The 27,611-nt window shown below is 42.5% G+C and overlaps 1 protein-coding gene and 1 pseudogene across 1 annotated transcript; one reads left to right on the plus strand and one right to left on the minus strand.

The window, feature by feature from the left end:
* Positions 1-2,546: 2,546 nt before the first annotated feature.
* Positions 2,547-7,017, minus strand: LOC125528332 (protein SRG1-like). Its single transcript, XM_048692812.1, has 7 exons — positions 6,952-7,017; positions 6,476-6,783; positions 6,291-6,368; positions 5,949-5,952; positions 3,538-3,715; positions 3,121-3,451; positions 2,547-2,877 (listed from the first exon to the last, which is right to left on the minus strand). The coding sequence occupies exons 2-7, from the start codon at positions 6,710-6,712 to the stop codon at positions 2,635-2,637; spliced, it is 1,071 nt and encodes a 356-aa protein (XP_048548769.1). The 5' UTR covers positions 6,713-6,783; positions 6,952-7,017; the 3' UTR covers positions 2,547-2,634.
* A 10,844-nt stretch (positions 7,018-17,861) lies between these two features.
* Positions 17,862-19,221, plus strand: LOC125528333 (annotated as a pseudogene).
* Positions 19,222-27,611: the final 8,390 nt, after the last annotated feature.

The following is a 27,611-nucleotide window of genomic DNA, read 5'->3' on the forward strand; positions in this document are numbered from 1 at the left end:
ACTGTTTGAAGATCCAGTACGGAGGCTGAATACAAGTCGTTGGCGAATGCTACAACTGAAGTGATGTGGATACAAACATTACTTTATGAACTTGGGATTAAAGCTCCAAAAGCTGCACGGCTGTGGTGTGACAATATTGGTGCAACTTACCTTTCAGCAAATCCTGTTTTTCATGCACGAACAAAACATATTGAAGTGGATTTCCATTTTGTCAGAGAGAGTAGCTCGAAAGCTACTTGAGATCCGGTTTATTCCTACAGGGGATCAACTTGCGGATGGGTTCACTAAACCCTTGACCGAGAGAAGACTAGACGAGTTTAAGTACAATCTCAACCTTAGCAACGCTTGAGGTTTAGATTGAGGGGGAATGTTAGAATTATTGTATAGGGATAGAAGAGGTGTTTAACTTGTATCCAACTCTATCTCATCTTCTCTTTATCCCTTGTAATGACCTTCCCCTGGTCGATCTCCTCTCAACCGATCTCCCTCTCCCTCGATCGGTTTTCTCTCTATGTAAACGTATGCACCAAGGCATTGCCTCTATATATACAACGCGGCCCGAGACAAAGGGTTCTACGCTTCCCAAACTATTTTACAGAGGCACGGCACATTGGCTTCTCAGGGAGACGTCAAGCTTTTATACGCTCAACGTGTGCGCTAAGACTACTAACATGTCCTTAACAAGGCTCCCAATCACCCCGAACCACCACGACCTCAATTTGTACAGCGAACCAATGGTTAGCGTCACCAATGACGGGACGCTAGACGCTAATTGGTTCGCTTGTATAGGAAATGCACCATGCTGGAGATCTAGACATGTCAAGGTGATAACAAGAGCGAAGATGGCACTGCAGACCGCTGGAATCGCACAAAGATGATCAAGCTAAAACGACCCAACCAAAGTAAGATCGGCCTTGTGCAATGCGTGTGTGTGGGCGAGATGACCGGCAAACTGCTGGTCAATGACAATCAAGGTTGTGCGTACATTGTAGATCTCCAAACTGGTGTGGTGGAGACGGTCACCGAGTGGTTTCACGGCAGTGTCCAGAGTGCTATACCGTGTGAGATAGATTGGCCTGCCTACTTCATTTCTAAGTTGGCTGGTGGCAGGATCAAGCGGACTAAACTGGGAGGAGCTATGCAGAAAATTACGAAATCTTTCTGGGGACTAGTAGTTGTGTCAGTAATCTTTGGACCAATTGCTATGAGGTGGGCTTGGGCCTAGTAGGAGCTACAAGAATCTTAGGTTTTGTGTGGCAGACTTTGTGAACACCTAAGTTAATATTTACTTATGGGCGCATTGTCTACGACACTCACTATAAAGATGCATCATCAAGGCAAGCAACAAACTTTTCCATTGACTTTTTTCATCAGATTAACAGGATGGAATTGCCATATTCAGATCAATTGCCTCCGCATTATGTCTTCTGTTTTGATATGTGTTTATCAAGACTGCTTTGTGTGCTTGCTGAACCATGGATGTTCTATATTGAACAAATCGTAATGATGTTTTCAATGGGCGTTTAAGTTATATGCATATCCAGTTCTCCAGTATCTAAGAAGTGAAGTTTCAGTTTTTGTAGATTAAGTATACAGTTAATTGTGATAATAACTCATAGTTCAACTGAACCTGCATGCTATAACACTATATCCCGCATGCTGCTTAATTTGTTCATTATTTCATGAGTGAAGTGCATCCTAGGTCCTTGAACTATTTTTAAGGTGTCACATAGGTCCTTAAACTATGAAAAGTGCCATATAGGTCCTCAGAAATCCTTGAAGTGTAATAAGTGTGTATATATGTGACACCTTTGAAATAGTTCAAGGACCTACGTGACACCTTCGAAATAGTTTGAGGACCAGAATGGCACACATATTGCACCTTGAGGACCTAGATGACGACTTTCATAGTTCGAGGACCTATGTGACACCTCTGAAATAGTTCGAGGACCTATGATGCACTTCACTCTTATTTCATCGCTAAAGTAGAGATCAAGATAAAACTTGTAGTACTACTTGACTATGAGACAAGCATGGCCGATTAAGCATTTGCAAGGTCCATCAAATTTCAAATATGAAAATGACTCAATAGCCGCCAAGCCATGGATGAATTATTCGGTAATTAAAAAATTACCACCAGAAGAAAATTTACCCTTCCCAAAGGATGGATGCATCTCTCGGGTCGCCATGCATCCATTTACCAGCAAATACTCCACACACTTAAATCCAAGCGGATGGCCAACTTGAAATATACTATCTAGAGCTAACAACAATATTACAAGAGACTCAGGGACGCGGCTTGAGAGTTTCATAAGGAAATAATTTTTCTAATCAGTCAATCAAAAGCTCTTGGTTGTTGCAGGGGTCAGTCAGCTAATTGGCTTGGATATGTTTCAACTTAATTATTGACAACTGAAGCACATGACCAGCAATCCAGCATCACAAAGTTTTCATTTAGAACACATTAGTAATATATATAACTTTATTGTCTTATTAGCATGTAAAACATGCAAAAACTTGAAATGAATGTGTTGTTGAACAAACGGAGTACTTAATACAAGTAACATTTAGAAATACACAATACAAACATTGGTCATAATTTGATCACATTTTTCCATGATAGATACCACATAGTTATATCTGCAGTGTATCAATAACCATCGTTCCCTGAGAGAAATGTTCATACAGCCCGGCATTGTAGTCCTTGACCTTCACTTTCATGTACAATGCTGGTCTCTTCTCATCGATCAGCTGAGCCGATGGCTCAATTTCTCTCTCATGGTCAACAGAATAGTCTAGAGCCACTGATAGCCTCTCTTTCTTTGCATTTGTCACGACCCTATGCACAGGGCTCTTGAAGAAGCCGTTGCTCATTATCTATGAAACAAAACATTTAACTCAATCAGCCCAAGACCTTAGAAACTTTTGACAAAATGATTATTTTATCCGAAAACCCTGGCATTTAATTTTGATTGTTGTGTTCCATTATGAATATGCTAGCAAAGGCTATAAATTTGTTATACCATGGAAGTATTTTTCATGGAAAACTCAAACAGTAAGGTTCTGACCTGACCATACAAAATAGTACTGCTAGTGCTACTAGTTTATAAAAAAACGCACCTCAGTCTGATCTCCTATAATGACCAACAGTGTGTGAGGTACGATCGGTACATCCCACCACACCCCATCTCTTAGAACTTGCAGGCCACCGACGCTGTCATCGACCATGAGAAGTGTAAGAACGGTTCCATCACAGTGAGGCTTGAGACCAAATACAAGCTCTAGCCTTGGACACTCTGGGTAGTAGCTGCATCTCACGTTAGTTTCAACCTTCTCCCCAAGCTGGTCCACAAAGTAGTCGTCATCATGAAGTTGCAGCAGCTTCGCCATTGCCCGGAGCAGATTGTCCTTCACTCCCCCACATTTTCTCGTGAAGTTGTGCAGAATATCCCTGCAAAGACAACAATATATGATGTTATGATACTTAAACCCCAGGCCTGGAAATTTGGAAAGTGATATCTCTGATCAATAGGTGACCTGAAGTTTTCAAGATGTGTTGGCCAGAGGGTGATGCGTCGCTCGTCCTCAGGCTCTACCTTGAGGTAGAGGCGGTCAGACCAGTCCAGGATCTGGTCCGGTGACCTCACCTGGTCATTCCCGTACCCCTCAAACTGGAACTGCTCACCGCCGATTAGGTTGGTGTACCTCTTCTTGTCTTCAAGTGGTGTAACATCCCAAATTTTCAATTTGGAATGTTGTACATTAGATCATCATTGCATATCATATTTTATTTGCTTTTGGTTTTGATCGTAGAAATTCTACGCAACTCAAGGACCCACGGAGAGAGTTGGGGATTTCGTTATTCTCATATTTGAGTTTTCTCAAATTTTGAGAATAGGATCATTTGATTTTAATTATTTTATCTTCAATTATTTCTATTACAAAAATATGAGAGAGGGAATAAAATGACCTTCCCAAAATAAAAAAATATTGAGGGTTTAATAATAAAATCAAATAAGATTTTATTTTGGAGTTTTTCGTTATTTTATTTGAATTTAGGAAAAATGTGCGTTTTGCAAAATTGCATTTAGGCCCCAAATAAATGTTCACTTTGTCCGGTTTGAATTTAGAAGTCGGGGAAAACTTATTTCGGGATTTTTGGAGTCCATTTAGTATTTCTTTTATTTGTTTTTCTGCGTGTAATTATTTAAAAAAACGCGAACCGACCTAACAGGCCGTGTCTGACCCGGATACCTGGCCCGACCGGCCTTTTTTGCAAAATTGCATTTAGGCCCCAAATAAATGTTCACTTTGTCCGGTTTGAATTTAGAAGTCGGGGAAAACTTATTTCGGGATTTTTGGAGTCCATTTAGTATTTCTTTTATTTGTTTTTCTGCGTGTAATTATTTAAAAAAACGCGAACCGACCTAACAGGCCGTGTCTGACCCGGATACCTGGCCCGACCGGCCTTTATAAGCAAGAAAACCGTTCGGTTTTTCGTCGGTTTTTTAGTTTCCGTTTTTTTATTAGATCGGTTTTTTTCGGTTTAGTTTAATTACGAGCGTTCGCTCGTTCGTTCGTTTTAACGAACGCGTTCATCATTTAGATCCAGATAAAGAACGTTTGTTCGTTAATCTGTTCGTCGTTTTTCTTTTTCTTGGACTTTCCGCGATTATTTCTGATCGCGATTTCTAATCCGATTTTTGTTTTAGTATAATTTTTCGCTCGTTTATCGGAATCAGGCGATTCGAGCGCCTGGAGTTTCGTCTCGAAACCCTCTTTCTGTTTAACCAATTTAAACAAGTTTTTGCTTCTGTAAAATTTGACTTAGGTCCAGATTAGTAAAACGAAGTTGGTTTCTTTCGCCGTTTGACTTTCGTTGCTTCGTTTGATTTTGATTCTTTTTGCAAACCGGAGTTCTTAAGTTGAACTTTCTGGTTAGATCTCTTATTTGAGTTTTATCTGTGCATTAGATGAGTACTTATTGTATGCTTGTTTGTTTTTTTGCGAGAGAGTATCCGGAGTGTGCCGCCTGTTACTTCGAATCTCTAGGTTTCGTGGATCATTAGCAAGGTAAGTAACACTTTGATCATACCACTTTACTACCCAGTTTTATTGCATTAGATCAATCCTCAAACATTGCATGATTAGGATCTAATTAAATTGTGGGATGGGAAGTAGATGAGGTAGTGCGTATTACTTGTTTCATTATCAAACCCTTGGGAGTTACTTCTACGTTTGCTTATTATGCCATGCTATGCTAGTAGACGTGGATTGGGTGAGTGATATCCATGACAGATGTGAGATTGTTAATTAATGTTTATTTAAGGTGGCAACTTAAACACACATCTGGGTGGATTGAGGTACCTGGGTATTCCAGGATTGCATGTTTCTTTTTGGACCACCACCCAGGCCCAAAGGGATCATGAGATTATTCATACTAGAAACTTCCGTATGCAGCCACAAGCTACTATGGGCTCTAGCATAGTTGACTAAGTTGTGCGAACTCTTACAGTAGTAGACTAGCAGATGTAGGGGATGTAGGTGGTACGGTCTACCCGATCGTAAGGTGCTAGCGCTTCTGAAAGACTATGTCTCGGTCATCCGTTTCTCAAACACCATGTAGTGCCTGCAGAGTGTATAAACTAATCATGATTAGCCGTGACCCCGGTTATGGACGTTTTGAGTATCTAGTACTTGGATTATCATGTGAATCTCATCATGTTACTTTTAATTAATTTTTTTGGGTTTAATGAAGATGCTTAATTGGGATTGAGTATGCTGTCAACCATTCTCAATGTTTAACAACCACCATGATAGTTAAATAAAATTTATTCCTTTGCAGTAGGGAAAAATTGGTTTTATGCAAAATTGTAACCATAGAGCTTTCCACCAGCCATATATGCATGTAGTATAGCTTTATTCTTCCATTACTCTCTATGTGTTACATTGCTAGCATATTCCATGTGCTGACCCATTTTCGGGCTGCAACGGTTCATGTTGCAGACTTTTCAGACGATGAGTAAGGTGCCTTTAGGTCGTGGTTCTATACTCAGTGATGCCATTGGAGTTGATGGACTCGCTTATCTTCCAAGCCTTCCGTTGTTATCGTTATTAGATGGCCTTAAGCCATATTTATTGTAATAAGTTTTCTTTTGAGACATTCGATGTAATAAGTGTGTGATTGCTACTCTGTTATAAATCCTTCAAGTACTGTGTGGTATCAGCATTACTGATCCAGGGATGACACCTGAGCACAGAGATCAGACTGTTTGAGGTCTGGTCGCTACAAGTGGCCGCTTGAAAAACTCCCTTGAAGCAATCATCATGTCGTCCATCATGGTGGTTTCTACACCATGGTTACTGAGCTGCATGCAGGCACATACATATAAGCCAGATGAATATGAATGTTTGATCTTGTACTAAAATTTTGGAGTACTTCTAAGTACCGTGTGCTGATAGGATTGTTACTTACCAGGAAGAGGCCCCATGACTCGAGCGCTACTCGAAGCTTTGATGCCTCATCAGTGGCTGCACCATCCTCTGTGAAAAGGTGGCAGAGGTCGATGACAGGGATAGGTGATGTGACTGCTGTGGCGAGCTGCTGATCGTGGTGCCCGCGCGCCACGTACTGGGCTGGCACGTCGGGCTTGCCGAGGACGTTGGCGAGCTCCTGCACCGTCATTGCTGGTTCTTCTCCCATGCTTCCCATAGTTGCACTTGCACGACCTTCACGTATACTTCATGGGTCTTATAGTAAGAGGGAGTGCCAAACAGAAGAATCTGAAATATATTATGATTACACTTAAAAATCAGATTGCTACTGCAAATCTGACATACGGGTAAAATAGGCTTGATTTGAACAGTTGTGAGGCAACGTTAAATCTCATGCATTTTATCGGCTAGCTCATGCATATGAAGCTTAGATCAGGAACTGCCAAACAATATTACCTGCAATAGAGTGAGAGGTCTGAGATGGATCTTTGATCAATCTCCTTGATCAATTCCTCGGGTCAGTACTTGTGCTCTACAACAAGTAATGCAACTTAGCTGTGGAAGTACCAAAGCATGGAGCTCTGTTTATATAGACTACTGGAGTAACAGGTAGCGCCTCTAACAATTGAAGAATATGACAAAAGGACTCCATAGCCGGCCAGCCATGGATTAATTATTGGTTAAATAGTCCCTCTATCCGAAAAAGCTTGTCCCTCAAATGAATGTATCTAGCACCAAGATTTTTCGAACAGAGGGAGTAGAAGATTGCCGCCCACAGAAAATCTAGTCTTTCCCATGCACATGCTCTTCCTAAAGGGATCGATGCATCTGGTCACCATGCATCTAACTGCCAGCAAATACTCCACAATTAACCTAACCCAAGTGGATGGCCAACTTGAAACATACCACGTATGAACTTTGAGGTAACAAATTATAAAAATGACAAATGACTTAATAGCCTCCTAGCCATGGATTAACTATCTGTAAATTTAAAACTACCACCAAAGGAAAATTTACCCTTCGTAGAGGATCGATGCATCTGGTCGGTATCCGTCAATCTACCAGTAAATATTCCCCACTTAAAACCAAGTGGACAGCCAACTTGCAATATACCATTTATGTGCCACGTAGGAACTTATAGCTAACAACAATATTGCAAGAGACCCAAGGACGTGACTCAAGAGTTCCTTGAGAAAACTTAATTTCGTATGAACACTTGCTTTGAAGGCCGATGTTGAATGAGTTATTTTAATCGGCCGGTCAAGAGCGCTTGATTGTTGCAGGGGTCAGTCCTAGATTACTGCGGCTGGCTGGCTTGGATCCGTTTTAGTTTAAATATTGACAACTGAAGCCCATGACCAACATGCGTACGTCAATTTCAATTTATTTATGCGTCGTCAGCACGGACGTCGTTAGTGCTAATTACTATTACATCAGCAACTGAAGCACCAGCTGCTGCTACATCGGAGTTAGAGGAACACTTATGTGCTAAGCATCATGTTGATGATTGTTGTTCAAAGCGTGTGGTATGTCACACCTCCAGCCTTCCTTTTAAGGTGTACTAGAACATGAATGTCCACTTTACGGCGCCCATCTATCTACAAATGTAATACTATAATATCTGAGAACATTTAGCCGGTAGAAAGCTTCCGGAAGGAAATGAACAATTTAAATGATGTTGGGGTTTAAAGCAGTACATATTTTACATGTTTACAAAATTGTTTGTAAATTAATTGACGCAGTCTCTATACAACATTGTACAGAGGTTGCATCAACTAATTCAGTTCGGAGGGAGTAACAAAAAATTGCTAAATAATGTAGCATGCACATTTAAATTTTACTCTATGCTCCAAATATAAATTATGCAGATGCCACTAATTTCATTGGTTGAAAATGGGTCATAATTACAATTACCTTTCATGCTCGAATTAAAAATGTTGAATATCATCCCATACATAATTTTTCTAATCAGTCAATCAAGAGCGATTGGTTGTTCCAGGGGACAGTCAGCTAACTAGCTTGGGCCCGTTTCAACTTAATATTGACAACTAAAGCACATGACAACCAATCCAGCATCACGTATTTTTCATTTATAACACACTAAGAATAAATAACTTTGTTTTTCTTATTAGCATGTGGAACATGCAAAAACTTGAAATGACATGTGTTATTGAACAAAGTGATTCTTGGCATTTAGAAATACATGATACAAACATTGGTCATAAAATGATGAAAGTTTTTGCATGACACACATGATACCACATATTTATATGATTATATCTGAAGTGTATCAATAACCATCGTCCTTGAGAGTACAGCCAGGCCATGTAGTCCTTGACATTCACTATCATGTACAATGCTTGTCTCTTCTCATCAATCAGTTGAGCTGATGGCTCGAGATATCTCTCATGGTCAACAGAATAGTCTAGAGGCATCGATGGCCTCTCTTTCTATGCATATGTCACGACCCTATGCACAGGGCTCTTGAAGAACCCATTGCTCATTATCTGTGCTACAAAACATTTAACTTCATCAGCCCAAGACCTTAGAAACATTGACCAAAATGATTTTATGTTTTAAAATACCTGGCATGTAACTTCGATTGTTGTGTTATATATGGATATGCTAGGAAGGACTCTAAATTTTTTATAGTATGCTAGGAAATGGTTCGATTTATATTCTAGGAGGTTCTATAAATATGTTTATGTAATAATAAACTACAAACCACTAATGATATTAGTTAGACAATACACTTTTTGAGATCTCAATAATGATATTTGATCATATTAAGATATATATACCAACACATATGCACCATATAATTTATGCAATTTTCCAGCTTTTATTGAAAGACAAGTTTTGCTAAACACAAAATTGAAATTTCACATATTTGTTTTTTTAGTAACAACATTAAATATAATAAGAAATGGCATAATTAATATTAGACAACATTGTTGTGTGGTTGCTTGTTTCCGCTAAATAAATTAAAATCATTAATATATTAGTATGATAAAATCATTTTTGATAATGGTATAAAATTGTTATTTTAATTCACCCTAATTTGAAAATTTGTTTAGACTGCCCCTGTCTCCCTTCTCCGTGTCACCCAAGTGGGCTACTGATTCATACCAGTGATTATTTGTACGAAACCAAAATAAAACTGGAATCATGAAGTAAACCAAATCATATATGGGATGAATCTAATACATGCACAAAATACACAGTGATTAGGAGTATTGTATGAGATGGATGGATCTACGTGCTCCCGTATGCACGTCGCCAGATTAATCAACCGAATCGGGAGAAAAACTAATCGATGCGAACCCATGCAAAATAATGTGGCAGCAAATCGAATCTGAGACTGGTAGACTGCACGACGGACAAGATCTAGAGGAGACAAAACAAAGCATGCACAGAAATCAAATCGATCAGCTCCAGGGTACAAACAGACCAAATAAATCAAGGGAGATGTAGAGAGAGTGAGAGATAGGGGGAGAGAGAGGGATCGCTTGCATTCTAACTGACCTTCTAGGGACGTGGCCGACGGTGTGGTTTGTGAGTAGGCATGGGGCGTGAGCTGTGTCGGTGTATGTTTTGTTGAGGCATCAGGGGAGAAGAGGCAGTGAGGGGAGAGGCGAGAGAAAGAAAACAAGACGGGCGATGACTAGACGTGTGGGTGTGGCACCCTTAAATATAAGACGGGGCCTTGCCGAGCTGCATTTGGCCGCCCGCTTTACACACACCCCTCCTGCCTCAGTTGCACGCAATATTTTGCTTGTTGTTACATTGGTTTTATTTGCAGCTAATTCCAGCTGATTGAAGAACATTTATTTCAAAATGGATTAAAGTTCTACACCTGCAAAAGAAAGGTTTTTGGTTCGCCCGAGCCACCTCCTATGCCGAGCTGTCTTGGCCCTACCTCTAAATCACTACTCACCAAAAGAATTGCTCTATTCAATGGCAAAGTCCCCGGTGACGAAAAAGGAACGGTAGCCTAAAACCATTTTCTATGATGGTCCACCGTCACAAGGCGTTTTCCTCCCGGGGCAGCGCCCTAGCCAATTTTGGCGATGTTCTGGCTTGATTTTCGGCGACACATTTGGGCGTCACTACACATATCTATTTTCTAGGGTGGTTCGTAGTGTCACATAAAATGTTTGGTGTCATAAAAAGTGGTCGGCCGGTTAGAAAAATAATTTTAAAAATGACGAGTTGGTGTTCAGATCGTAGTAGCTTATATTTTCTGCCATGGCAGAGTTAATAACATATTAGAATCAAATTTTCAGGCTATTAGTGGAGATGTTTGGCACGTTGGGAAAGTAAAAAAATGGTATGGTGGGGGTTTATCTAATGAATATTAGTTGAGATGCTCGTAGTGAAATCTATTACATTTTTTCATTTATGCTATCATTTTACTGAACTATGAGATGCTATACTAATTCTTAAATAAAACATGAACGGGAAAATATGATCATAGATAATAATATAGCATTACAAGTTCAGACATGGAACAAACATTTGGTACATCAACAACGTCATTCCCAAAAGTATCACACACATCATAAATAGGAGTGTTCGAGCATCAACAGGAAAAAAAATGATGTGCTATATGTACTAGTTTGCCATGCTACGTGAACTAGATTTGCGATGCTATATGAATTACATTTTCCATGTATGTGGAAATAACCGGCCATTACAAATTTGACATGTACTAGATTTGCCATGTATGTAAGACATGAAGTAGTTTTGAACTAGATTTGCCTTGGAAACTTCCTTGACATGGCGAAAAATTATATTCAGGAAAATGTCATGGCAAAAAATTGCCACGTAGAAATAGAATGAACAGTATACCATGGTCCATAAAGTAAATTTGCCATGGACAATTACCAAAAAAAATATTTGCCATGGCCAATTATAAAAAAAACTGTCGTGCTACATGAACTAGATTTGCCATGCTACGTGAACTAGATTTGCCATGCTCTATGAACTAGATTTGCCATGTATGTGAAAATAATTGGGCATGCCAAATTTGACATGTACTAGATTTTCCATGTATGTAAGACATGAACTAGATTTGCCATGTACGTGAAAACAATCGGTCACGAGCACATTTAACTTGAAGTAGACTTGCCATGTATGTAAGATAATTGCCATGCATGTGAAAACACACACAAAAAAATGATCAAAAGTTGCCATGCAAAAGCATATTCAATATTTCTCGTGGTATATATATGAAAAATGAAAAGCTTTTTGTGTAATTAAATTGTCATGTTTGTAAATGACACAAAAAAGATCAAAAACCGACACGGTAAATGCATAATCAATTTTTTTCATGGAATATAAATCAAAATTGCCATGCTGATATAAGAAAAATGTTTTCCAGAAATGTGAAATAGTACAAGAAGATGGTAAAAATTGCCATGGCAAGAAGCATGCTCAAATTTGCAGGGTGTTTTATCAAAAACTTGCCATCTTTTGTGTAATTAAATTGTCGTCTATGTGAAACAACACAAAAAATGATCAAAAATGCCATGGCAAATATATTCAAATTTGCCATGTTTATTTTTATCAAAAATGCCAAACTTTTTGTATAATAAAATTGCCATGAATGTGAAACAACACAAAAGAAGATTAAAATTGCATGGCAAATGCATATACATATTTTTCATGGTATTTTTGTCAAAATTGCCATGCTTATATATAAATTTCTATTGCCATCTTGAAATAATACAAAAACCAGTGAGCAAAAATTGCCACGGCAAAAACATGTATAAATTTGCCATGGTATTTTATCAAAACTAGCCATCTTTGTGTAATTAAAATTGACGTGTATGTGAAACAACATGAACAGAAAAGATCAAAAATTACCATGGAAAATGCATATTTTAATTTAACATGGACTTTTTTTTATCAATTTTGCTATGCCAGTATAATTTTTTTTGCCGTGAATGTGAAAAGTAATACGAAAATGATCAATTAGTTGCCATTGCAAAAGAATGTTCAAAAAATGACATGTGATCGGTCCATTCATTTACACAAAAGTTGTCAGGTGCTACATAGATTTGTCTACGTATCAGTCGACTGAGACTTGACGAAATCTCAGTCGACTGATGTCGGCACGCACAAAATCGATAGCCATGACAGGTTTTCCTCACGTACGTATTACTCGTTTGGTTTTCTGTTTTACCGTGCGTGACTGATTTTCTATTGAGGTTGGGTCTGTTCTTGTTAGGTATGTTTCGTAGCTTGTCTTCTCCTTTTTGTTGGGCTCACTCCCGTACATGGGCTTTGTTTCTTTTACAACAGCAAACTACGCCACACAAAAAAAAGGTGTACTGTGTTGTACATGTGTTTCTTATAGAAAAACAGTTGCTTACATAGGCCATGAGCGTTTGTTCTGCTAGCTCACGTTCTGTTTCAGCCATTTTTCATAGATCCAAAATAAACTATGAAATTAATTTAAAAAATGTGAAACAACCTATATATTATGTAAAATTAAAAATTGTTGGTGTTTTCTTGTGTATAAATGGTCATCCTATATATGTATTTTTTTGTGCATAATCCTATATATGTATCATCTCATATATATACAAAAAGTATTGATCGTGTATTCATAAAAATATTCATTGTACATTATGAAATGTTCATCGCGCATTTTTCTATTTTCACTGCATAATATAAAAATGTTCATCACGTATTTAAATCAAAATATTAAATATGTGTTTACATATTTATACAAATATTAATGTATTAAGAGTAAATCATGAAAAATGAAGAAAAATAAATAAAACAATGATACGATGGCCGACCCCCTCCTAGTGGCACATATGCAATTGCCGCACCCATAAAACACCATAGAGTTGCAGTTCGGACGATACTTGCAGTTGTATGCCTAGTGACAGACATATAGACGTGATGGAAGACATGCAATTCCTAACGCAAAATGAGACTCACACAGAAATACAAATTAATTAATGCATCTCTAATACTAGTGGCAAGACATGTAGTTGCAGTCGAGGGCAATGATTGCAGTTGGATGCCTGGTATCAGACATGCATCTGTCCCCCTCTCCCACCGACCTTCAATGAAACAAAGGTCACTTGTAGTCGAATGGGTAGACATGCAATTACAGTCGAGGGAAACTCTTGTAGTTGAAAGCCTAGTATCATATATGCAACTGCCCCCCTCCCCCACCGCCCCCGACAAAACAAAGAACAGTTGTAGTCGGGTGGGTAGACATGCAATTGTAGCTGGGTGTGACAATTGAAGTTGCATGTCTAACATACACTTGCAACTGCCTCATCTCCCAACTCCATTTGACAAAATAAAGTCCAGTTGCATTCGTGCTTGGAGACATGCAGTTGTACTCAATAGGCTACACCTGCAGTTGCATGCCTAGTGTCAAACATGCAACTGCTCCCCTCTTTCACCCCCATCAGACAAAACAAAGCCTAGTTGTGTTTGTGTTAGGGGCATGTAGTTGTAGTCGAGGGCTACACTTGCAGTTGCATGCTTAGTGTCATACATGCAACTCCCCCCTCTCCTACCTCCATATGGCAAGACAAAGGTTAGTTGCGGGTGTGATGGAAGACATGCAATTGTAGTAAGGGGCGACACTTGCAGTTGCATGCCTAGTGTACACATGCAACTGCCGCCTCCATCTCCCGCCGCTTTTCGGCAAAACAATGTCCAGTTGCGGCTGTGATGGAAGACATGCAATTGCAGTCGGGGGCGACACTTGCAGTTGCATACCAAGTGTACACATGCAACTGCCCCCGCCCTCTCCCACTGCCCTTTGACAAAACAAAGTTGAGTTGCGATCGTGATGGAAGACATGCAGTTGTAGTCAGGGGCGACACTTGCTGTTTGCATGCCTAGGGTACACATGCAACTGCTCCCCCTCTCCCGCCGCCCTCCAACAAAACAAAGTTCAGTTGTGGTCGTGATGGAAGACATGCAGTTGCAGTTGGGGACGACACTTGCAGTTGCATGCCTAGTGTACACATGCAATTACTCCCCCTGCTTCCAACAAAACAAAGTTTAGTTACGATCGTTATGGAAGACACGCAGTTGTAGTCGGGGCATGACGACACTTGCATTTGCATGTCTAGTGTGCACATGCAAGTGCTCCTCGCTCTCCCGCCGCCCTCGTACAAAACAAAGTTCAGTTGCAGTCATGCAAGAAGACATGTAGTTACATTCAAGGCTGGCGCTTGCAATTGCATGTCTAGTGTACACATGCAACTGCAGTTTCAGTCAGGGCACTACACGTGCAGTTGCGTGCCTACTGTACACATGCAAGTGCCCCCTCCCGCCGCCCAGAGACAAAATAAGGTTCAGTTCCAGTCGAAGGCGACACATGCAGTTGCATGCCTATTGGAAGACATGCAACTACCCCTCGCCCACAAAACACCACGAAGTTAAAGTAGCCTTGAAGACATGTAATTGTATTTGAGGGCAACACTTGTAGTTTGTGCCTAGTGGCAGACATGCAACTGCCCCCTCCCCCCCACACACATAAAATAACAACACATGTCGTTGTTGTTGGTGACGACACTTGAAGTTGCACGCCTAGTGGCAGACGTGCAACTCCCCAGTCCAAATCCCCCAGCAAAACACCAAGAAGTTACAGTCGAAGCGGACACTCACAGTTCCGCACCTAGTGGCAGGCATGCAAATTCCCTTGACAAAAAACACCACTAGGTTGCATTCGCACGGGGTAGATATCACATTCCCACCCCCACTCCAGTTTGACCTGCTGGCTCTGAGGAAAACCATGTCCGGAGGAAGAGAGGGAAAAGGTGAAGGAATAGCATGATCCACTACTTTCATACTTCTTCCACACTTAAAACTTGGTTCACGATGCTTTAGTCAACAAGAACAATTACAATTATAACTTTAAAAAAATAAAAAATATAAAAAAATGATGCAACAGAAATACAAAAATGGTAATGCATAATAATTAAAATAAAAAATATATTATCATTCTATATTACCTTAAAACAGAGGAAAATTAAAACAAAAGGCAGAAACTAAAAACCAAGAAAACTATAAAAATTAAAATAGAAACGTCAGACAAGAAAAACAAAAGGAATACAAAAAATACAAATTTTAGATGCTTCTGGAAAAACTGGCCAGTTGTACTAGAGCAAAAGGCTCGTGTAGATCCCTCGCAACTACACACGGCCCCAATAGAAAAGTAGGACAAAAGAGCATAGGCCACGAAAGAGGCCTGGCATATTGATCACTCGCCCATAGAAAAAAGAACTACCATCCATTGCGTACAACACGTCCGTGCGTCAACTTCAAGAAACGAGAAAAATGATGGACTGCATGAATCTTTGTGTCAAGATCTTATGGCTACCGAATCAACTGAAACTTGACTAATTCTCATTCGACAAAGAATTAGCAAATCCCCAAAACGAAAGCTAGCAAGAATCACACTGTTATAAAGGAAAAGGTTAAAAAAGATAAAAGGAAAAAAAATACTCCCTCTGTCCCATAATGTAAGACACCTTTTGGCACTAGTGTGCTGTCAAAAAACGTCTTACATTATGGGACGGAGGGAGTAGAACACACAGTAAATAGAAAAGAAACAAGAAAAAAGTGAAAATAAAAGTCAGCTTTTTTAGCAAATAGAAAATCAGCTCACGCCATATGGAACAGAAATGAAAAAATAGAAGAAAAAACCCCACAAGCCGAACACAGGTTTCAACAGTGCTAGACAAGAAAAAAAAAGCAGAGACCAACACGTGTCTGAGGCCCAGAGTGAAGAAAAACAAGAACAAGCCCATGTAGAAACGGCACTACGGGTGCCAGCAACTTTTTTTTTTGCATCTCAATCTGAGAGCTTTTATTCAACAAAGGCACTCCTAGCATCATCCGCCTAAAGGCTGGTGAGTAGGAAGGAAGGTCTTGAGCCAGTCCAACTTTCGGTGACCAACAATGTGCTTGCATGTTTAGCACAAAGGTGGGCCGGTACATTGGCTGCCCTGTTTACATGTTGAACAACAAAAGAAGAAAAAGATGAAGCTAGCTCTCCAATTTCTACAGGGAAGGGAGCCACAACAGAAAGGCTGTTATGACGAGTGTTCCAGAGATTAACTATCTCCAGGCAGTCTGTTTCCACGATCACATGTGAGAAGCCATGCAAGTTAGCAAAGATGACTCCATCACACAAAGCCATGGTATCTCCAATGAACGGATCCGATAACCCTATATAGGGTTTACTCCAAGCTCCCAACAAGGCCTTGCTGGAACGAGCAACACCTCCAGCTCCCACCTTATTGAAGTCCAAATTCACAGCCGCATCGGTATTGATCTTGATAACCCCCTCTTCAGTCTATGAGGATCCGGCAACCGTCCCTTCCTCGAGAGCCAGACGCTCCTTTTGAGTCACAAGAGCACGGTACGCCGACTTGACAGAATAGATGCCGCTTCTTTCATGGGCCCAAGCAAGAAAATCATCGCCGCCACATCTGCGTAGTGGGATATTCAGTATTGCATCCGCGTCGGGTGCAGCAAACACGTCACGAATTAGTTCCTGACGCCATGACCAGTTGTCTCTATCAATTAGCTGGCCCACAGTTCCCAGCATCGTCCCTCCTGGTACAATCATAGGGGACAAAGTATGTAAACCTGGGATCCACTTATCATGCCAAGTGGAGATAGTAGTCCCGTCGCCAACCCTCTTGATGAGACCAACATCAAGCGCCTTCCTGCCTGCGACAATTGCGCGCCAAATAGCAGAGGCCGTCTTCGGCACCGTGGCCTCCAAGAATTCCCCATCGGGAAAGTACCGGCCCTTTATAACCCTGGCGCATAGCGAATCCGAATTTGTAATGAATCTCCACCCGTGTTTCCCGAGCAGCGCCAAGTTAAACAATTTCAAATCCCGGAAGCCCATACCCCCTTGGGCTTTTGGAGATGCAAGTTTATCCCAGGCCAACCAATGCATCGCACGTCGATCAAGGGATCCGCTCCACCAAAGTTTAGCCATGCTAGATGTCAAACTTTTGCATACCTTTTTAGAAAGAAGGAAGCAACTCATACTGAACATTGGAATAGCTTGTATTATTGACTTGATCAATGATTCTCTTCCGGCGCAAGCAGTGCGAGCAACTTGAGCGACCGGCTTGTAAGACAGTTCTCAAAAAAAAATGTACAAAAGACAAAGGGAAACGTTTACAATCGGCGAACCGGCCGAAACTTCGGCCGGCCCCCCTTATGTATTTCCTACACGTCAGTCCTTAACAAGATTAGGGCGTTGAAAAGGTTCATACAACTCGGATCGAGACCCAACCCAATCCATCGCTAAGACGCTAACAAGTTCGTTACGCCGCGCCGGCCCTAGCTAGCGAAGATCAATGGAGACGCTGCCGGACGACATCGTTGTGGAGATCCTGGTGCGCGTGCCGGGCGTCGCTGCCCTCTTCCGCTGCGCCGCGACGTGCAAGCGGTGGCGCCACCTCATCGCCAACGCCTCTTTCCTCTTCAGCCGCTGGCCCGAGGGCGCGCTCCACCCGTCCTTCCTCCTCGGCTTCCTCGTCACACCACTGCCCCGTGAAGAGCGACCAGCACGAATCATCTCTGCGCCCGCGCCATCGTTCGCCCTGGTGCCATGGTCGCCGCTCGGAGACCGCTACCGCTTCCTCGGGCATTACATCCGCGGCCTCCCCAAGGATGGTCGCTTGCACACGGTGCCGCTCACCGCGCGTCGTGGCCTTCTTCTCAATCACATCGTCGAACTCGTCTACCCCAACAATATGACGAATTGACGACCGAGGGAAGCTTCAGTCTGGCTTTGTGCGATCCGCTCGCGGGCGTAGGTCGCGAGCTCCCCCCGCTGAAGTACAATGGAAAATTCACGATGGTAGGGTATACCATCCTAACCGATCTGGATTGCTGCTCTGACAAACGGCGATGGCCAATCTACTCGGTCTCGTTCAAAGTGCTAATCATCAGTGTCGACGAAGGTCAGCCCAGGTACAATCTCCATGTGTTCATGCCCGCTGAGTGGAGCTGGAGCACGCCTAGACAGTTCTTTGGCACACTAGAGCATGGCGTGCATGTGGCGCCCCAGCAGGCCAACGCCGTCGTGTGCCAAGGCGCGGCACACTGGCTTTTCAGGCGGACGTCAAGCTTTTACACGCTCAGTGTGTGCGCTAAGACTGCCCACATGTCCTTAACAAGGCTCCCAATCACGCCGAACCAAATGGACCTCAACTTGTATAGTGAACCAATGCTTAGTGTCACCAACGACGGGATGCTATCGTTACTTCGTTTGTATAGGAAATTCACCATGCTGGAGATCTGGACATGTAAGGTGACTATAAGAGTGAGGATGACAACGTGGACCGCTGGTACCGCACAAACATGATCAAGCTTAAACGACCCACGCAGATTAAGATCGACCTTGTGCGATGCATGTGTATCGGAGAGATGAGTGGCAAACTGCTGGACAATGACAATCAAGGTTGTGTGTACATTGCAGACATCCAAACTGGTGCAATGGAGATGGTCACCGAGTGGTTTCGCGGCAGTGTCCAGAGTGCTATACCCTTTGAGATGGATTGGCCTGCCTACTTCATGTCTAAGTTGGCTGGTGGCAGGATCAAGCGGACTAAACTGGGAGGAGCTATACAGAAAATTGCGAAATCTTTCTGGGGACTAGTAGTTGTGTCAGTAATCTTTGGACCAATTGCTATGAGGTGGGCTTGGGCCTAGTAGGAGCTACAAGAATCTTAGGTTGTGTGTGGCAGCGCATTGGCTACGACACTCACTATAGATGCATCATCAAGGCAAGCAACAAACTTTTCCATTGAATTTTTTCATCAGATCAACAGCGGAATTGCCATATATTCAGATCAATTGCCTCTGCATTCTGTCTTCTGTTTTGATATACGTGCTTATCCAGACTTGGTGTGCTGAACCATTGGTGTTCTATATTGAACAAATCGTAGTGATGTTTTAAATGGGAGTTTAAGTTATGTGCATGTCCAGTTCTCCACTATCATCTAAGAAGTAAATTTTCAGTTTTTTAAGGTTAAGTATACAGTTAATTGTGATTATAATTGACAGTTCAATTGAACCTTCATGCTATAACACTATATCCTGCAGGCTGCTTAATTTGTTCATTATTTCTTCACTAAAGTAGAGATCAAAATAAAACTTGTAATACTTGACTATGAGACAAGCATGGCCGAGTAAGCATTTGCGAGGTCCTTCAAATTTGAAATATGACAAATGACTCGGTAGTCGCCAAATCATGGGCCGAGAGATATCTCTCCGACAATCGGAGTGACAAATCCTAATCTCGAAATACGCCAACCCAACAAGTACCTTTGGAGACACCTGTAGAGCACCTTTATAATCACCTAGTTACGTTGTGACGTTTGGTAGCACACAAAGTGTTCCTCTTGTAAACGGGAGTTGCATAATCTCATAGTCATAGGAACACATATAAGTCATGAAGAAATCAATAGCAGAATACTAAACGATCAAGTGTTAAGCTAACAGAATGGGTCAAGTCAATCACATCATTCTCCTAATGATGTGACCTCGTTAATCAAATGACAACTCATGTCTATGGCTAGGAAACATAACCATCTTTGATCAACGAGCTAGTCAAGTAGAGGCATACTAGTGACACTCTGTTTGTCTATGTATTCATAAAAGTATTATGTTTCCGATTAATACAATTCTAGCATGAATAATAAACATTTATCATGAAATAAGGAAATAAATAATAACTTTATTATTGCCTCTAGGGCATATTTCCTTCAACGGCTGGATGCCCAACCGCCCCCAGAACCGATTAAACCGCCGGCTCGCCCCCAAGCGGCGATAATACTCCCCAGTGTAGCTAACCCAAGTGGATGGCCAAGTTGAAATATACCACGTATGAAATTTGAGCTTAAAAAATTTAGAACATGACAAATGACTTTATAGCCTCCCAGACATGGCTTAACTATTATGTAAATTTAAAACTACCACCCAAAAAAAATCTGCCCTTCCCAAAGGATCGATGTATTTGGACACTATGCATCAATTTATCAGCAAATACTCCCCATTTAAACTAACTGGACGGCCAACTTGAAAATATACTGTATATATACTTTTTTTGTGGGAGTACTGTGTATATACCATCTATGAACTATGAGCTAACAGTATTGCAAGAGACCCAAGGACGCGACTCAGGATTTTAGTAAGGAAAAACTTAATTTCGTATGAACACTTGCTTTGGGCGCCGACGTGGAATGAGCTCTTCTAATCGGTCAGTCAATAGCGCTTGGTTGTTTCAGGGGTCAGTCCTTGATTCCAGCAGCTAGCTGGCTTAGATCCGTTCCAACTTAACTATTGACAACTGAAGCACATGACCAGCTTGTACGTCATTTCAAACGGTCATGCATCGTCAGCAAGGACGTGGTCAGTGCTTAACTACTAATCATGATTACGTCCGCCATTGGATTTGGGCTAGTTGTTGTACCATGAAGATCAAGGTCTTTTCGTTGTTGATTGTGATGGATAGATTGAGCAGTCAAGATCTATACTTGCATGAAGGCATTGGAATGTCTGATCCAAATACATGTGTTCTGCGTCCAACTCACACCGAGGAAGACAGGGATCATCTGTTCTTCATGTGCAACTTCGGTTGCAGAGGTTGGAATTATTTGCAGATTGATTGTCCATAGGGAGTGGATATGAGGGACAATGCTTTGGCGCCCGGAAGGAATTTTGCTAAATCTTTCTTCACTGAGGTGGTGTTCACTGCATGTTGGGATATCTGGATCGTAAGGAATGGTAGAGTCTTCAGGAATGAAAGGCCTAGCTTCAACAGATGGAGGGATGCTTTCATTCATGACATTTCTCTTCTAGCTCATAGAATTAGCAGAGATGGGTTTCCTTTACCACCCTGAGGTAAGTCTTGTCGTTTTTTTTACATATTTTCTTTCTCCTCTGCCTTAGGGCGTGTACGTACCGTATTGTGTTCTCTTTGAAATAAAAACACATCACGGCTAAAGTTTACTTGAGGATTAATAGGCGATCATCAAATACTAGTTTGATCAGTACAAAAAATGATTCTGACTGTTGAGTTATTGTACATTAGTTTGGAACAAACAAGAAAGGTGACACAGATATTTAAAGTTGAGCCCGTACTCATTTGCACCTCATTGGGAATAAATCCAGAGAAACAGCGAAGTATTTCAAAAATTCCAAGTTTGTTTTCACTGCAAACATGTTTGAGCGTGTGTCTGTGTGTGGGGGGGATGGGGAGGAGGGGGGTATAACCTGCACAAGCTGGACCTTATGGACTTGTCAAAATAATACTAAAGGTATAGCACCTCTCGAAGTTTTTGCCAAAAACTGCAAAATGGTATGATCCAATGATGCGTATCAATAAAATCAGTATTGGTGTGGCCTTTGATGCAAGATCCGATGGTGAGTTTGTGCTTGCTACTGTAGGAGAATATGTGAAAACGTTCAAATCCCTTAACAGTGGAACACTCCCCTTCAGAGATGGTGTAACAAATGCAGCTACAGAAGTGTGGCAGCAGATCCATGTTGAAACGGATGGCCAAGTGCTGGTTAGTACTCCTATGTAGAAGTCTCGGAAGAAATAGAGGTAAGAAATCATCACAATGCAGAGGCCGGGGCTTTCTACCTCCTCTTCGGAAAAAAAATCATGGGCTTTCTTTGTCAGATTGATGAGCACATTTTATCCGGTTTTGACATGTCTTGCACCCGGATGGAGGAAAACTTAGCGACACAATTATTTGCTAAGCATCTTTGTAATGATTGTAGTTCGAGCGTGTTTATAACACCTCTAGCCTTCCTTTTAGGGTGTACTAGATAATACTCTGCACGTTGCCGCAAGATACTCTTCCTTAGAAGAGACTCCTTCGCTGCGCAGCCCCGTATCATTGAGAGACACTTATCGCTGGGCTTCCTCCTTGCACCCTTTGCAATCCTAGTTTTCTCAATTTAGATCATCCATACACGATGTAGTTGATTTACGAGAATGGGAGTATCATAAGTGGTATCATGCATGCCAGCTAGAATTTTTGGATGATGTGTCACACAATTAAATGAGGAAAGAGAGGATGTGGTATACACGATCATGGACTGCTGAAGTGTTGATATACCTCATGCATTGCTTCATGATGGACAATTCCCTTTCGGCATATCTTACATATTTAATTCCGTGAGATTTGTGTCGGAAGCTAAAACCGATTGAGATCTCTTGTTATTACTTGTGGATGTTCCCTTATTCAGAGTAATTCAGTCTCCATTCTGTTATATTAATCAGATTATGAGTCTTTTGGAACCTTGTTATAGGCTTTTATCATATGTTCAATTATGCTTCGGTTGGTTTTGCATATGTATTAACAAAAAAAAAACTGACTACTATTTTGTTTATACTTGAATCGAAGGATGTACAATTATTTTGCTCTTACGAAGGGAATGAGTAGCCAGCTAGCTGAATCAGAGGAATAATGACAAGCAAACCAACACATAAATAGTAACCCCACTATTTTTACAACTGAATTCCAATGAACTTTGGAATGGATATGCATTATCCTTGGAGTACTTTGTATTTTAAGTGGGAATCAACAATTATTTTCTTCTTAATTTGTTAATCCTTATAATTACAAAGCCGAATTTTAGAGAATTGAGTCGTACTTAATTCAATAGTGTTTGAAGCCACTGTTCATTGTGAAGGAGGCACATTAGTTTTTGAAGTTCTAAAATGTTGTTCATGAAGAAACAATCATAGCACTGTACGGCCAAATCACGCTAAAAAGTCACACATACAGAGAAATGTTACTTTGCAACCTTAAGCTACTGATCCTTTTTCTAGATATAGGAAATTTGCATTCGTTTTGTAAATTCTTCTGCAACGCAGGTGATATTCCCGAAGCACTAGAAGTGCCCTCTCTATGGCACATCACTTAGTGGATCCAGATGGGCAACCTTCCACTTCAAAAAGAGCGCAGTTTTTGCCTGCTATCAATGCTTACAAATAGTAATCTACCATGTGCCTAATATATATATATATATATATACATAATTGTTTCACTATCACAAGATTTTCATGAGACTGGACTTTTAGGTCCTGGGGGTCGGGGCTCCCGTTTATCTCGCCGTCCATCTACACTGGCCAACTTGACGATCTGTGCGTGTCCTGCATGGCGAATGGATTTTGGCCTATGTGAACAGTAAAGGAGGCAGTATTGAAAAGGAAACCGGACGCTGGGACACTGTTACGCACTGTCAGGCGCAAGGTGTTGCAGTAGAGGGTTGCTGTCCCGTCCCATCACTGTTTATGAAGTGAAGAGCAAAAAATTCAAAAAGCTAGATGGTCCCTGCATGAATCGATTCGACCTATTTAAGCCCTGTTTGGAATCACTCTGCCCCGCTCCACTCCGCGGAGCTGTGGAGCTGGGCTTGAGCCGCTCTGTGAAAACGAGCTACAGCCTGCTCCACTCCGGGAGCGGAGTCGAGGGAGTGGAGTGAAACCGAACAGGCACTTAATTTTTCTTCGCCTTGGACCCTAAAGAGAAATGGGTTTTGTTGTTTGCTTGAGCTCATATATGTTCCGGTTGTAGAGGCATCAAACTCAAAAGTTGAACATAAAACAACGTGTTCAATTAGAATTCATAACCATGTACAGTATTACCATTATTACGCACCGCAATTATTGAACCCGGTTATGAATATGCGTGAAGATTCATGTGGATATTTTCTTTGTCATCTAGATGTGCCATAAGTATTGCACATCTAAATCCCATGTCATTGATCTTACGTCAAGATTCATGTAGGTATTTTCTTTTTCTTTTTTTTATGCTTGATTCATCCACTTAGATGTGTAATAATTAGAACACGTATAGATGTACCTACACCATCACATCTAGATCACTGCAGCTAGCTCGATCAGCCCAGATCGGGAACAGTTGTGCCAGGTACAAATAGGAACATCAACAAGAGGACAGAGTATGCAGCTTGCAAAAGTTTCCAGAAATCGCTTGCAAAAGTTAAGAGGGGGACAGATAACTGCCCCATGCAAAGCATTTTGGGGAGAACGTGCAAAGTTTCCCCGCAAAAGGAAAAAAAATACTGCCCCATGCAAAGCATTTTGGGGAGAACGTGCAAAGCTTTAGTCGAGAGAGAGAAAGAAACGTCCAGTTAGTCGAGTTGACTGGTGATGGGACCAGCACATGGCGTGACACACCAGTCCGGAATAGTGACCTAGATAAGCATGCAGCTGCTGCAAATCGCAGATCATTTGCAGCATGCAGCTGATGCAAATGACCTGTGATCTTTTTTCATTACAAAAAGCCTTCCAACGTATTCACCATTAATTATGGCAGTACTACGAACACCAAAATTAATAAAAATTAAATCCAGATCCATGACCACTTAGCGAAGATGACAAGCACTGAAGCGAGCCGAAGGCGCGCCACTATAATCGCCCCTTTGTCACTGGAGCCGGGCAAAACTTGTTGTAGTAAACAGTCAGGAAGTCGTCGTGCTAAGGTCCTATAAGACCAGTGCACCAGAACAGAAACCGCCCCTGATGAAGAGTAGCGTAGATCGGAAGGATCAAACCTGAAAACACATAAAGTAGACGAATTGCGACCAGATCCGAGCCCGGTCGGGCTGAGACCGAGCGTGCCATTGGCCCGGGCTCGGGCTTGCGCAACACAAGATTTTAGCTGTAGCTGGGCCGGGCCGACCGTGCCATGTCGGGCTTTTTCGGGCTCAGGCCCGATTTTGTAGGCCCGACGACCGGGTTGGGCCGGGCTTGGGCCTGAGTTTTCAGCACGAGGCTTTTTTGGCCCGGCCCGAGGTATGCCCAGGTATAGCTAGAGACACATATCCACACGCCCACCGACAATGCTACATCACCCGGACGACGGCTAGGCCGGAAGAAGCTTATTCCATCTATAGGGAGTCGCCGCCATCTTGCCTTCCTGAGCAAAACACAAAATCTAACAAAACTCGAAGTAACATAAAAAAACAAAGCCCTTCCACCGTCAAGGGCCACGATCCACCACGCCTCCATGACCGTAAGGCCATCGAAGACGAGGCGGACCGGCGGCGGGAGGCAAAGGAACCCTAATTTCTTTATGGAGGAGGCAGCTGCGTATTGGTCTTCCTTTCCTTTAATAGTAGTAGCTAATTGCAAATTGATAAATGATATGCGATTCGACAAGGCATTGCATGAATCTGACAATAAGAGCATCTACGATCAGGCGCCTCAAACCTGCCTCATACGCTCGAGCTAGCTGCTCGGTCACTGTCCGGTCGTAAAATTTTAACCCAGACGGGTGCCTCAAACGGGACTCAAACGCTCGGCCTGACCGACACCCCTCATATCCAGCCCAAATATGGGCGGATGTGAGGGCGCCTTGGCACGCCCGCCGCGTCGGACGTGGCCCACGCCGGCCCATCCCTACCCCACATATATTCCTCCCCATCCGCTCGCCGGATCAAACCATAGCCACTTCACTCAACTCCCCTCCCCTCCGCCACCCAATCTCGTCCCCGACGTCGCCTGTCAGTCTCCGGGATGGCGGCCAGCGGATCCAAGTCCTTCACCTCTAGGTCCGTCGACCCCGAGCTCATCCCAAGCAGCCATGGAGAAGAGATGGTCGTCCGGTTTGCGCTCCGCCACTCCCAGGAGAAGGCCCGTGCACGGCAACACTTGGACTCCTTCTGTCGGGACTCCATTGCATCCGCCCAAATGGCACATGGATCCGGTGCTAGGGCAGCCTTCGCTGCCTCACCGGAAGCGGTGCGGTCCGTTTGGCATCGAACGCGGTGGCTGACGCGCTACCCCCTGTTGGCGCGCATAGGCCATCGACACACCATGAGCGTCGCTGACGCAAACATGGCGTGGCGTGCCCACCGTGCGCGGCAGTCGGTGCGGGACGCGGCGGCACCGTTCGCACCGGTGAACGTTGGCGAGGCGGAGTCTCATTCTCCGGCACCCAGTACGCTGCACCTGTCTGAGCACTGCAACCGCATTGTGGTGGATGCCGTCGGCTCATTCTTGGACGATCCATCATCGATTTGACGTCCACCGGCACCCAAAAATTTCCGGGCTTTGACAAGGAAGAGTAGGGCATGGGAAACGGCGGCGCCTTTAGTCCCGCGAGCCAGCTCGTATCCCATGCCCTACTCTATCTTGCCGGCAACCGAACCAACACTCTGGGGAGCATAGCCGGCTGCCGGACATGGCCACGTTGACCGGATGATCTTTGCGTAAAAATCGCTACGTTGCATGTAATAATATAGATTTGAGGTTTCTAATTTGAGGTATCCGAATGTGCATTGTATTATTTGAGACATGACCGGTCAGTGTCCGTGAATACGCCCGAGCGCGTCCGCGGGTGTTTGAGGGGCCGGATTTGCCCGTCAAAGGGTCCTTTATGGTCAGATTCGTCAGTCGGGCCAGATGGATAGGACGCCTTTTCGCTCTTCCATGATATGCATGACATAACATTTTTCTTATTGTGAATTAACCTCTTATCCTTCTTCACTTGGTCACATGTCAGATCAAATATACCTGGAGCAATGAGCAACAAAACGCAACAATGGTGAAGCTTGATCGAGTCTTATACAATGAGCAATGGAACACAGCCTTCCCCAACTGCCTACTCTGAGGCCTTTCGACCAGCGCTGACCCTCGTGAAAAACAACTCTTTCAAGCCAAGTCGCCAGTTCCGCTTTGAAAACATGTGGACCAAGTGGGATGGTTTCCAGGACACGGTCAAGAGTGCTTGGACTTCAGTCAACTACACCGAAGATGCATTCCTCTCACTGAACAAGAAACTAACGGCTACTGTGTAACACCCTCGATGCGACTATATCTCCCACGTGTCGAGGCACAACTTAGAGGCATAATCGCATTGAAGGCATATGTCGCAAGTGAGGTAATCTTCACACAACCCATGTAATATAATAAGGAAAGAGATGCATAGTTGGCTTACAATCGCCACTTCACACAATTACATGAATAAAGCATTACATCAACCAAATACACTCATGGTCCGACTACGGAACCAAAATAAAAGAAGAACCCCAAATGCGACAAAGCTCCCCGATCGACC

This window comes from Triticum urartu, unplaced genomic scaffold (assembly GCF_003073215.2).
Source record: "Triticum urartu cultivar G1812 unplaced genomic scaffold, Tu2.1 TuUngrouped_contig_4799, whole genome shotgun sequence".
Classification (NCBI taxonomy): Eukaryota; Viridiplantae; Streptophyta; class Magnoliopsida; order Poales; family Poaceae; genus Triticum; species Triticum urartu.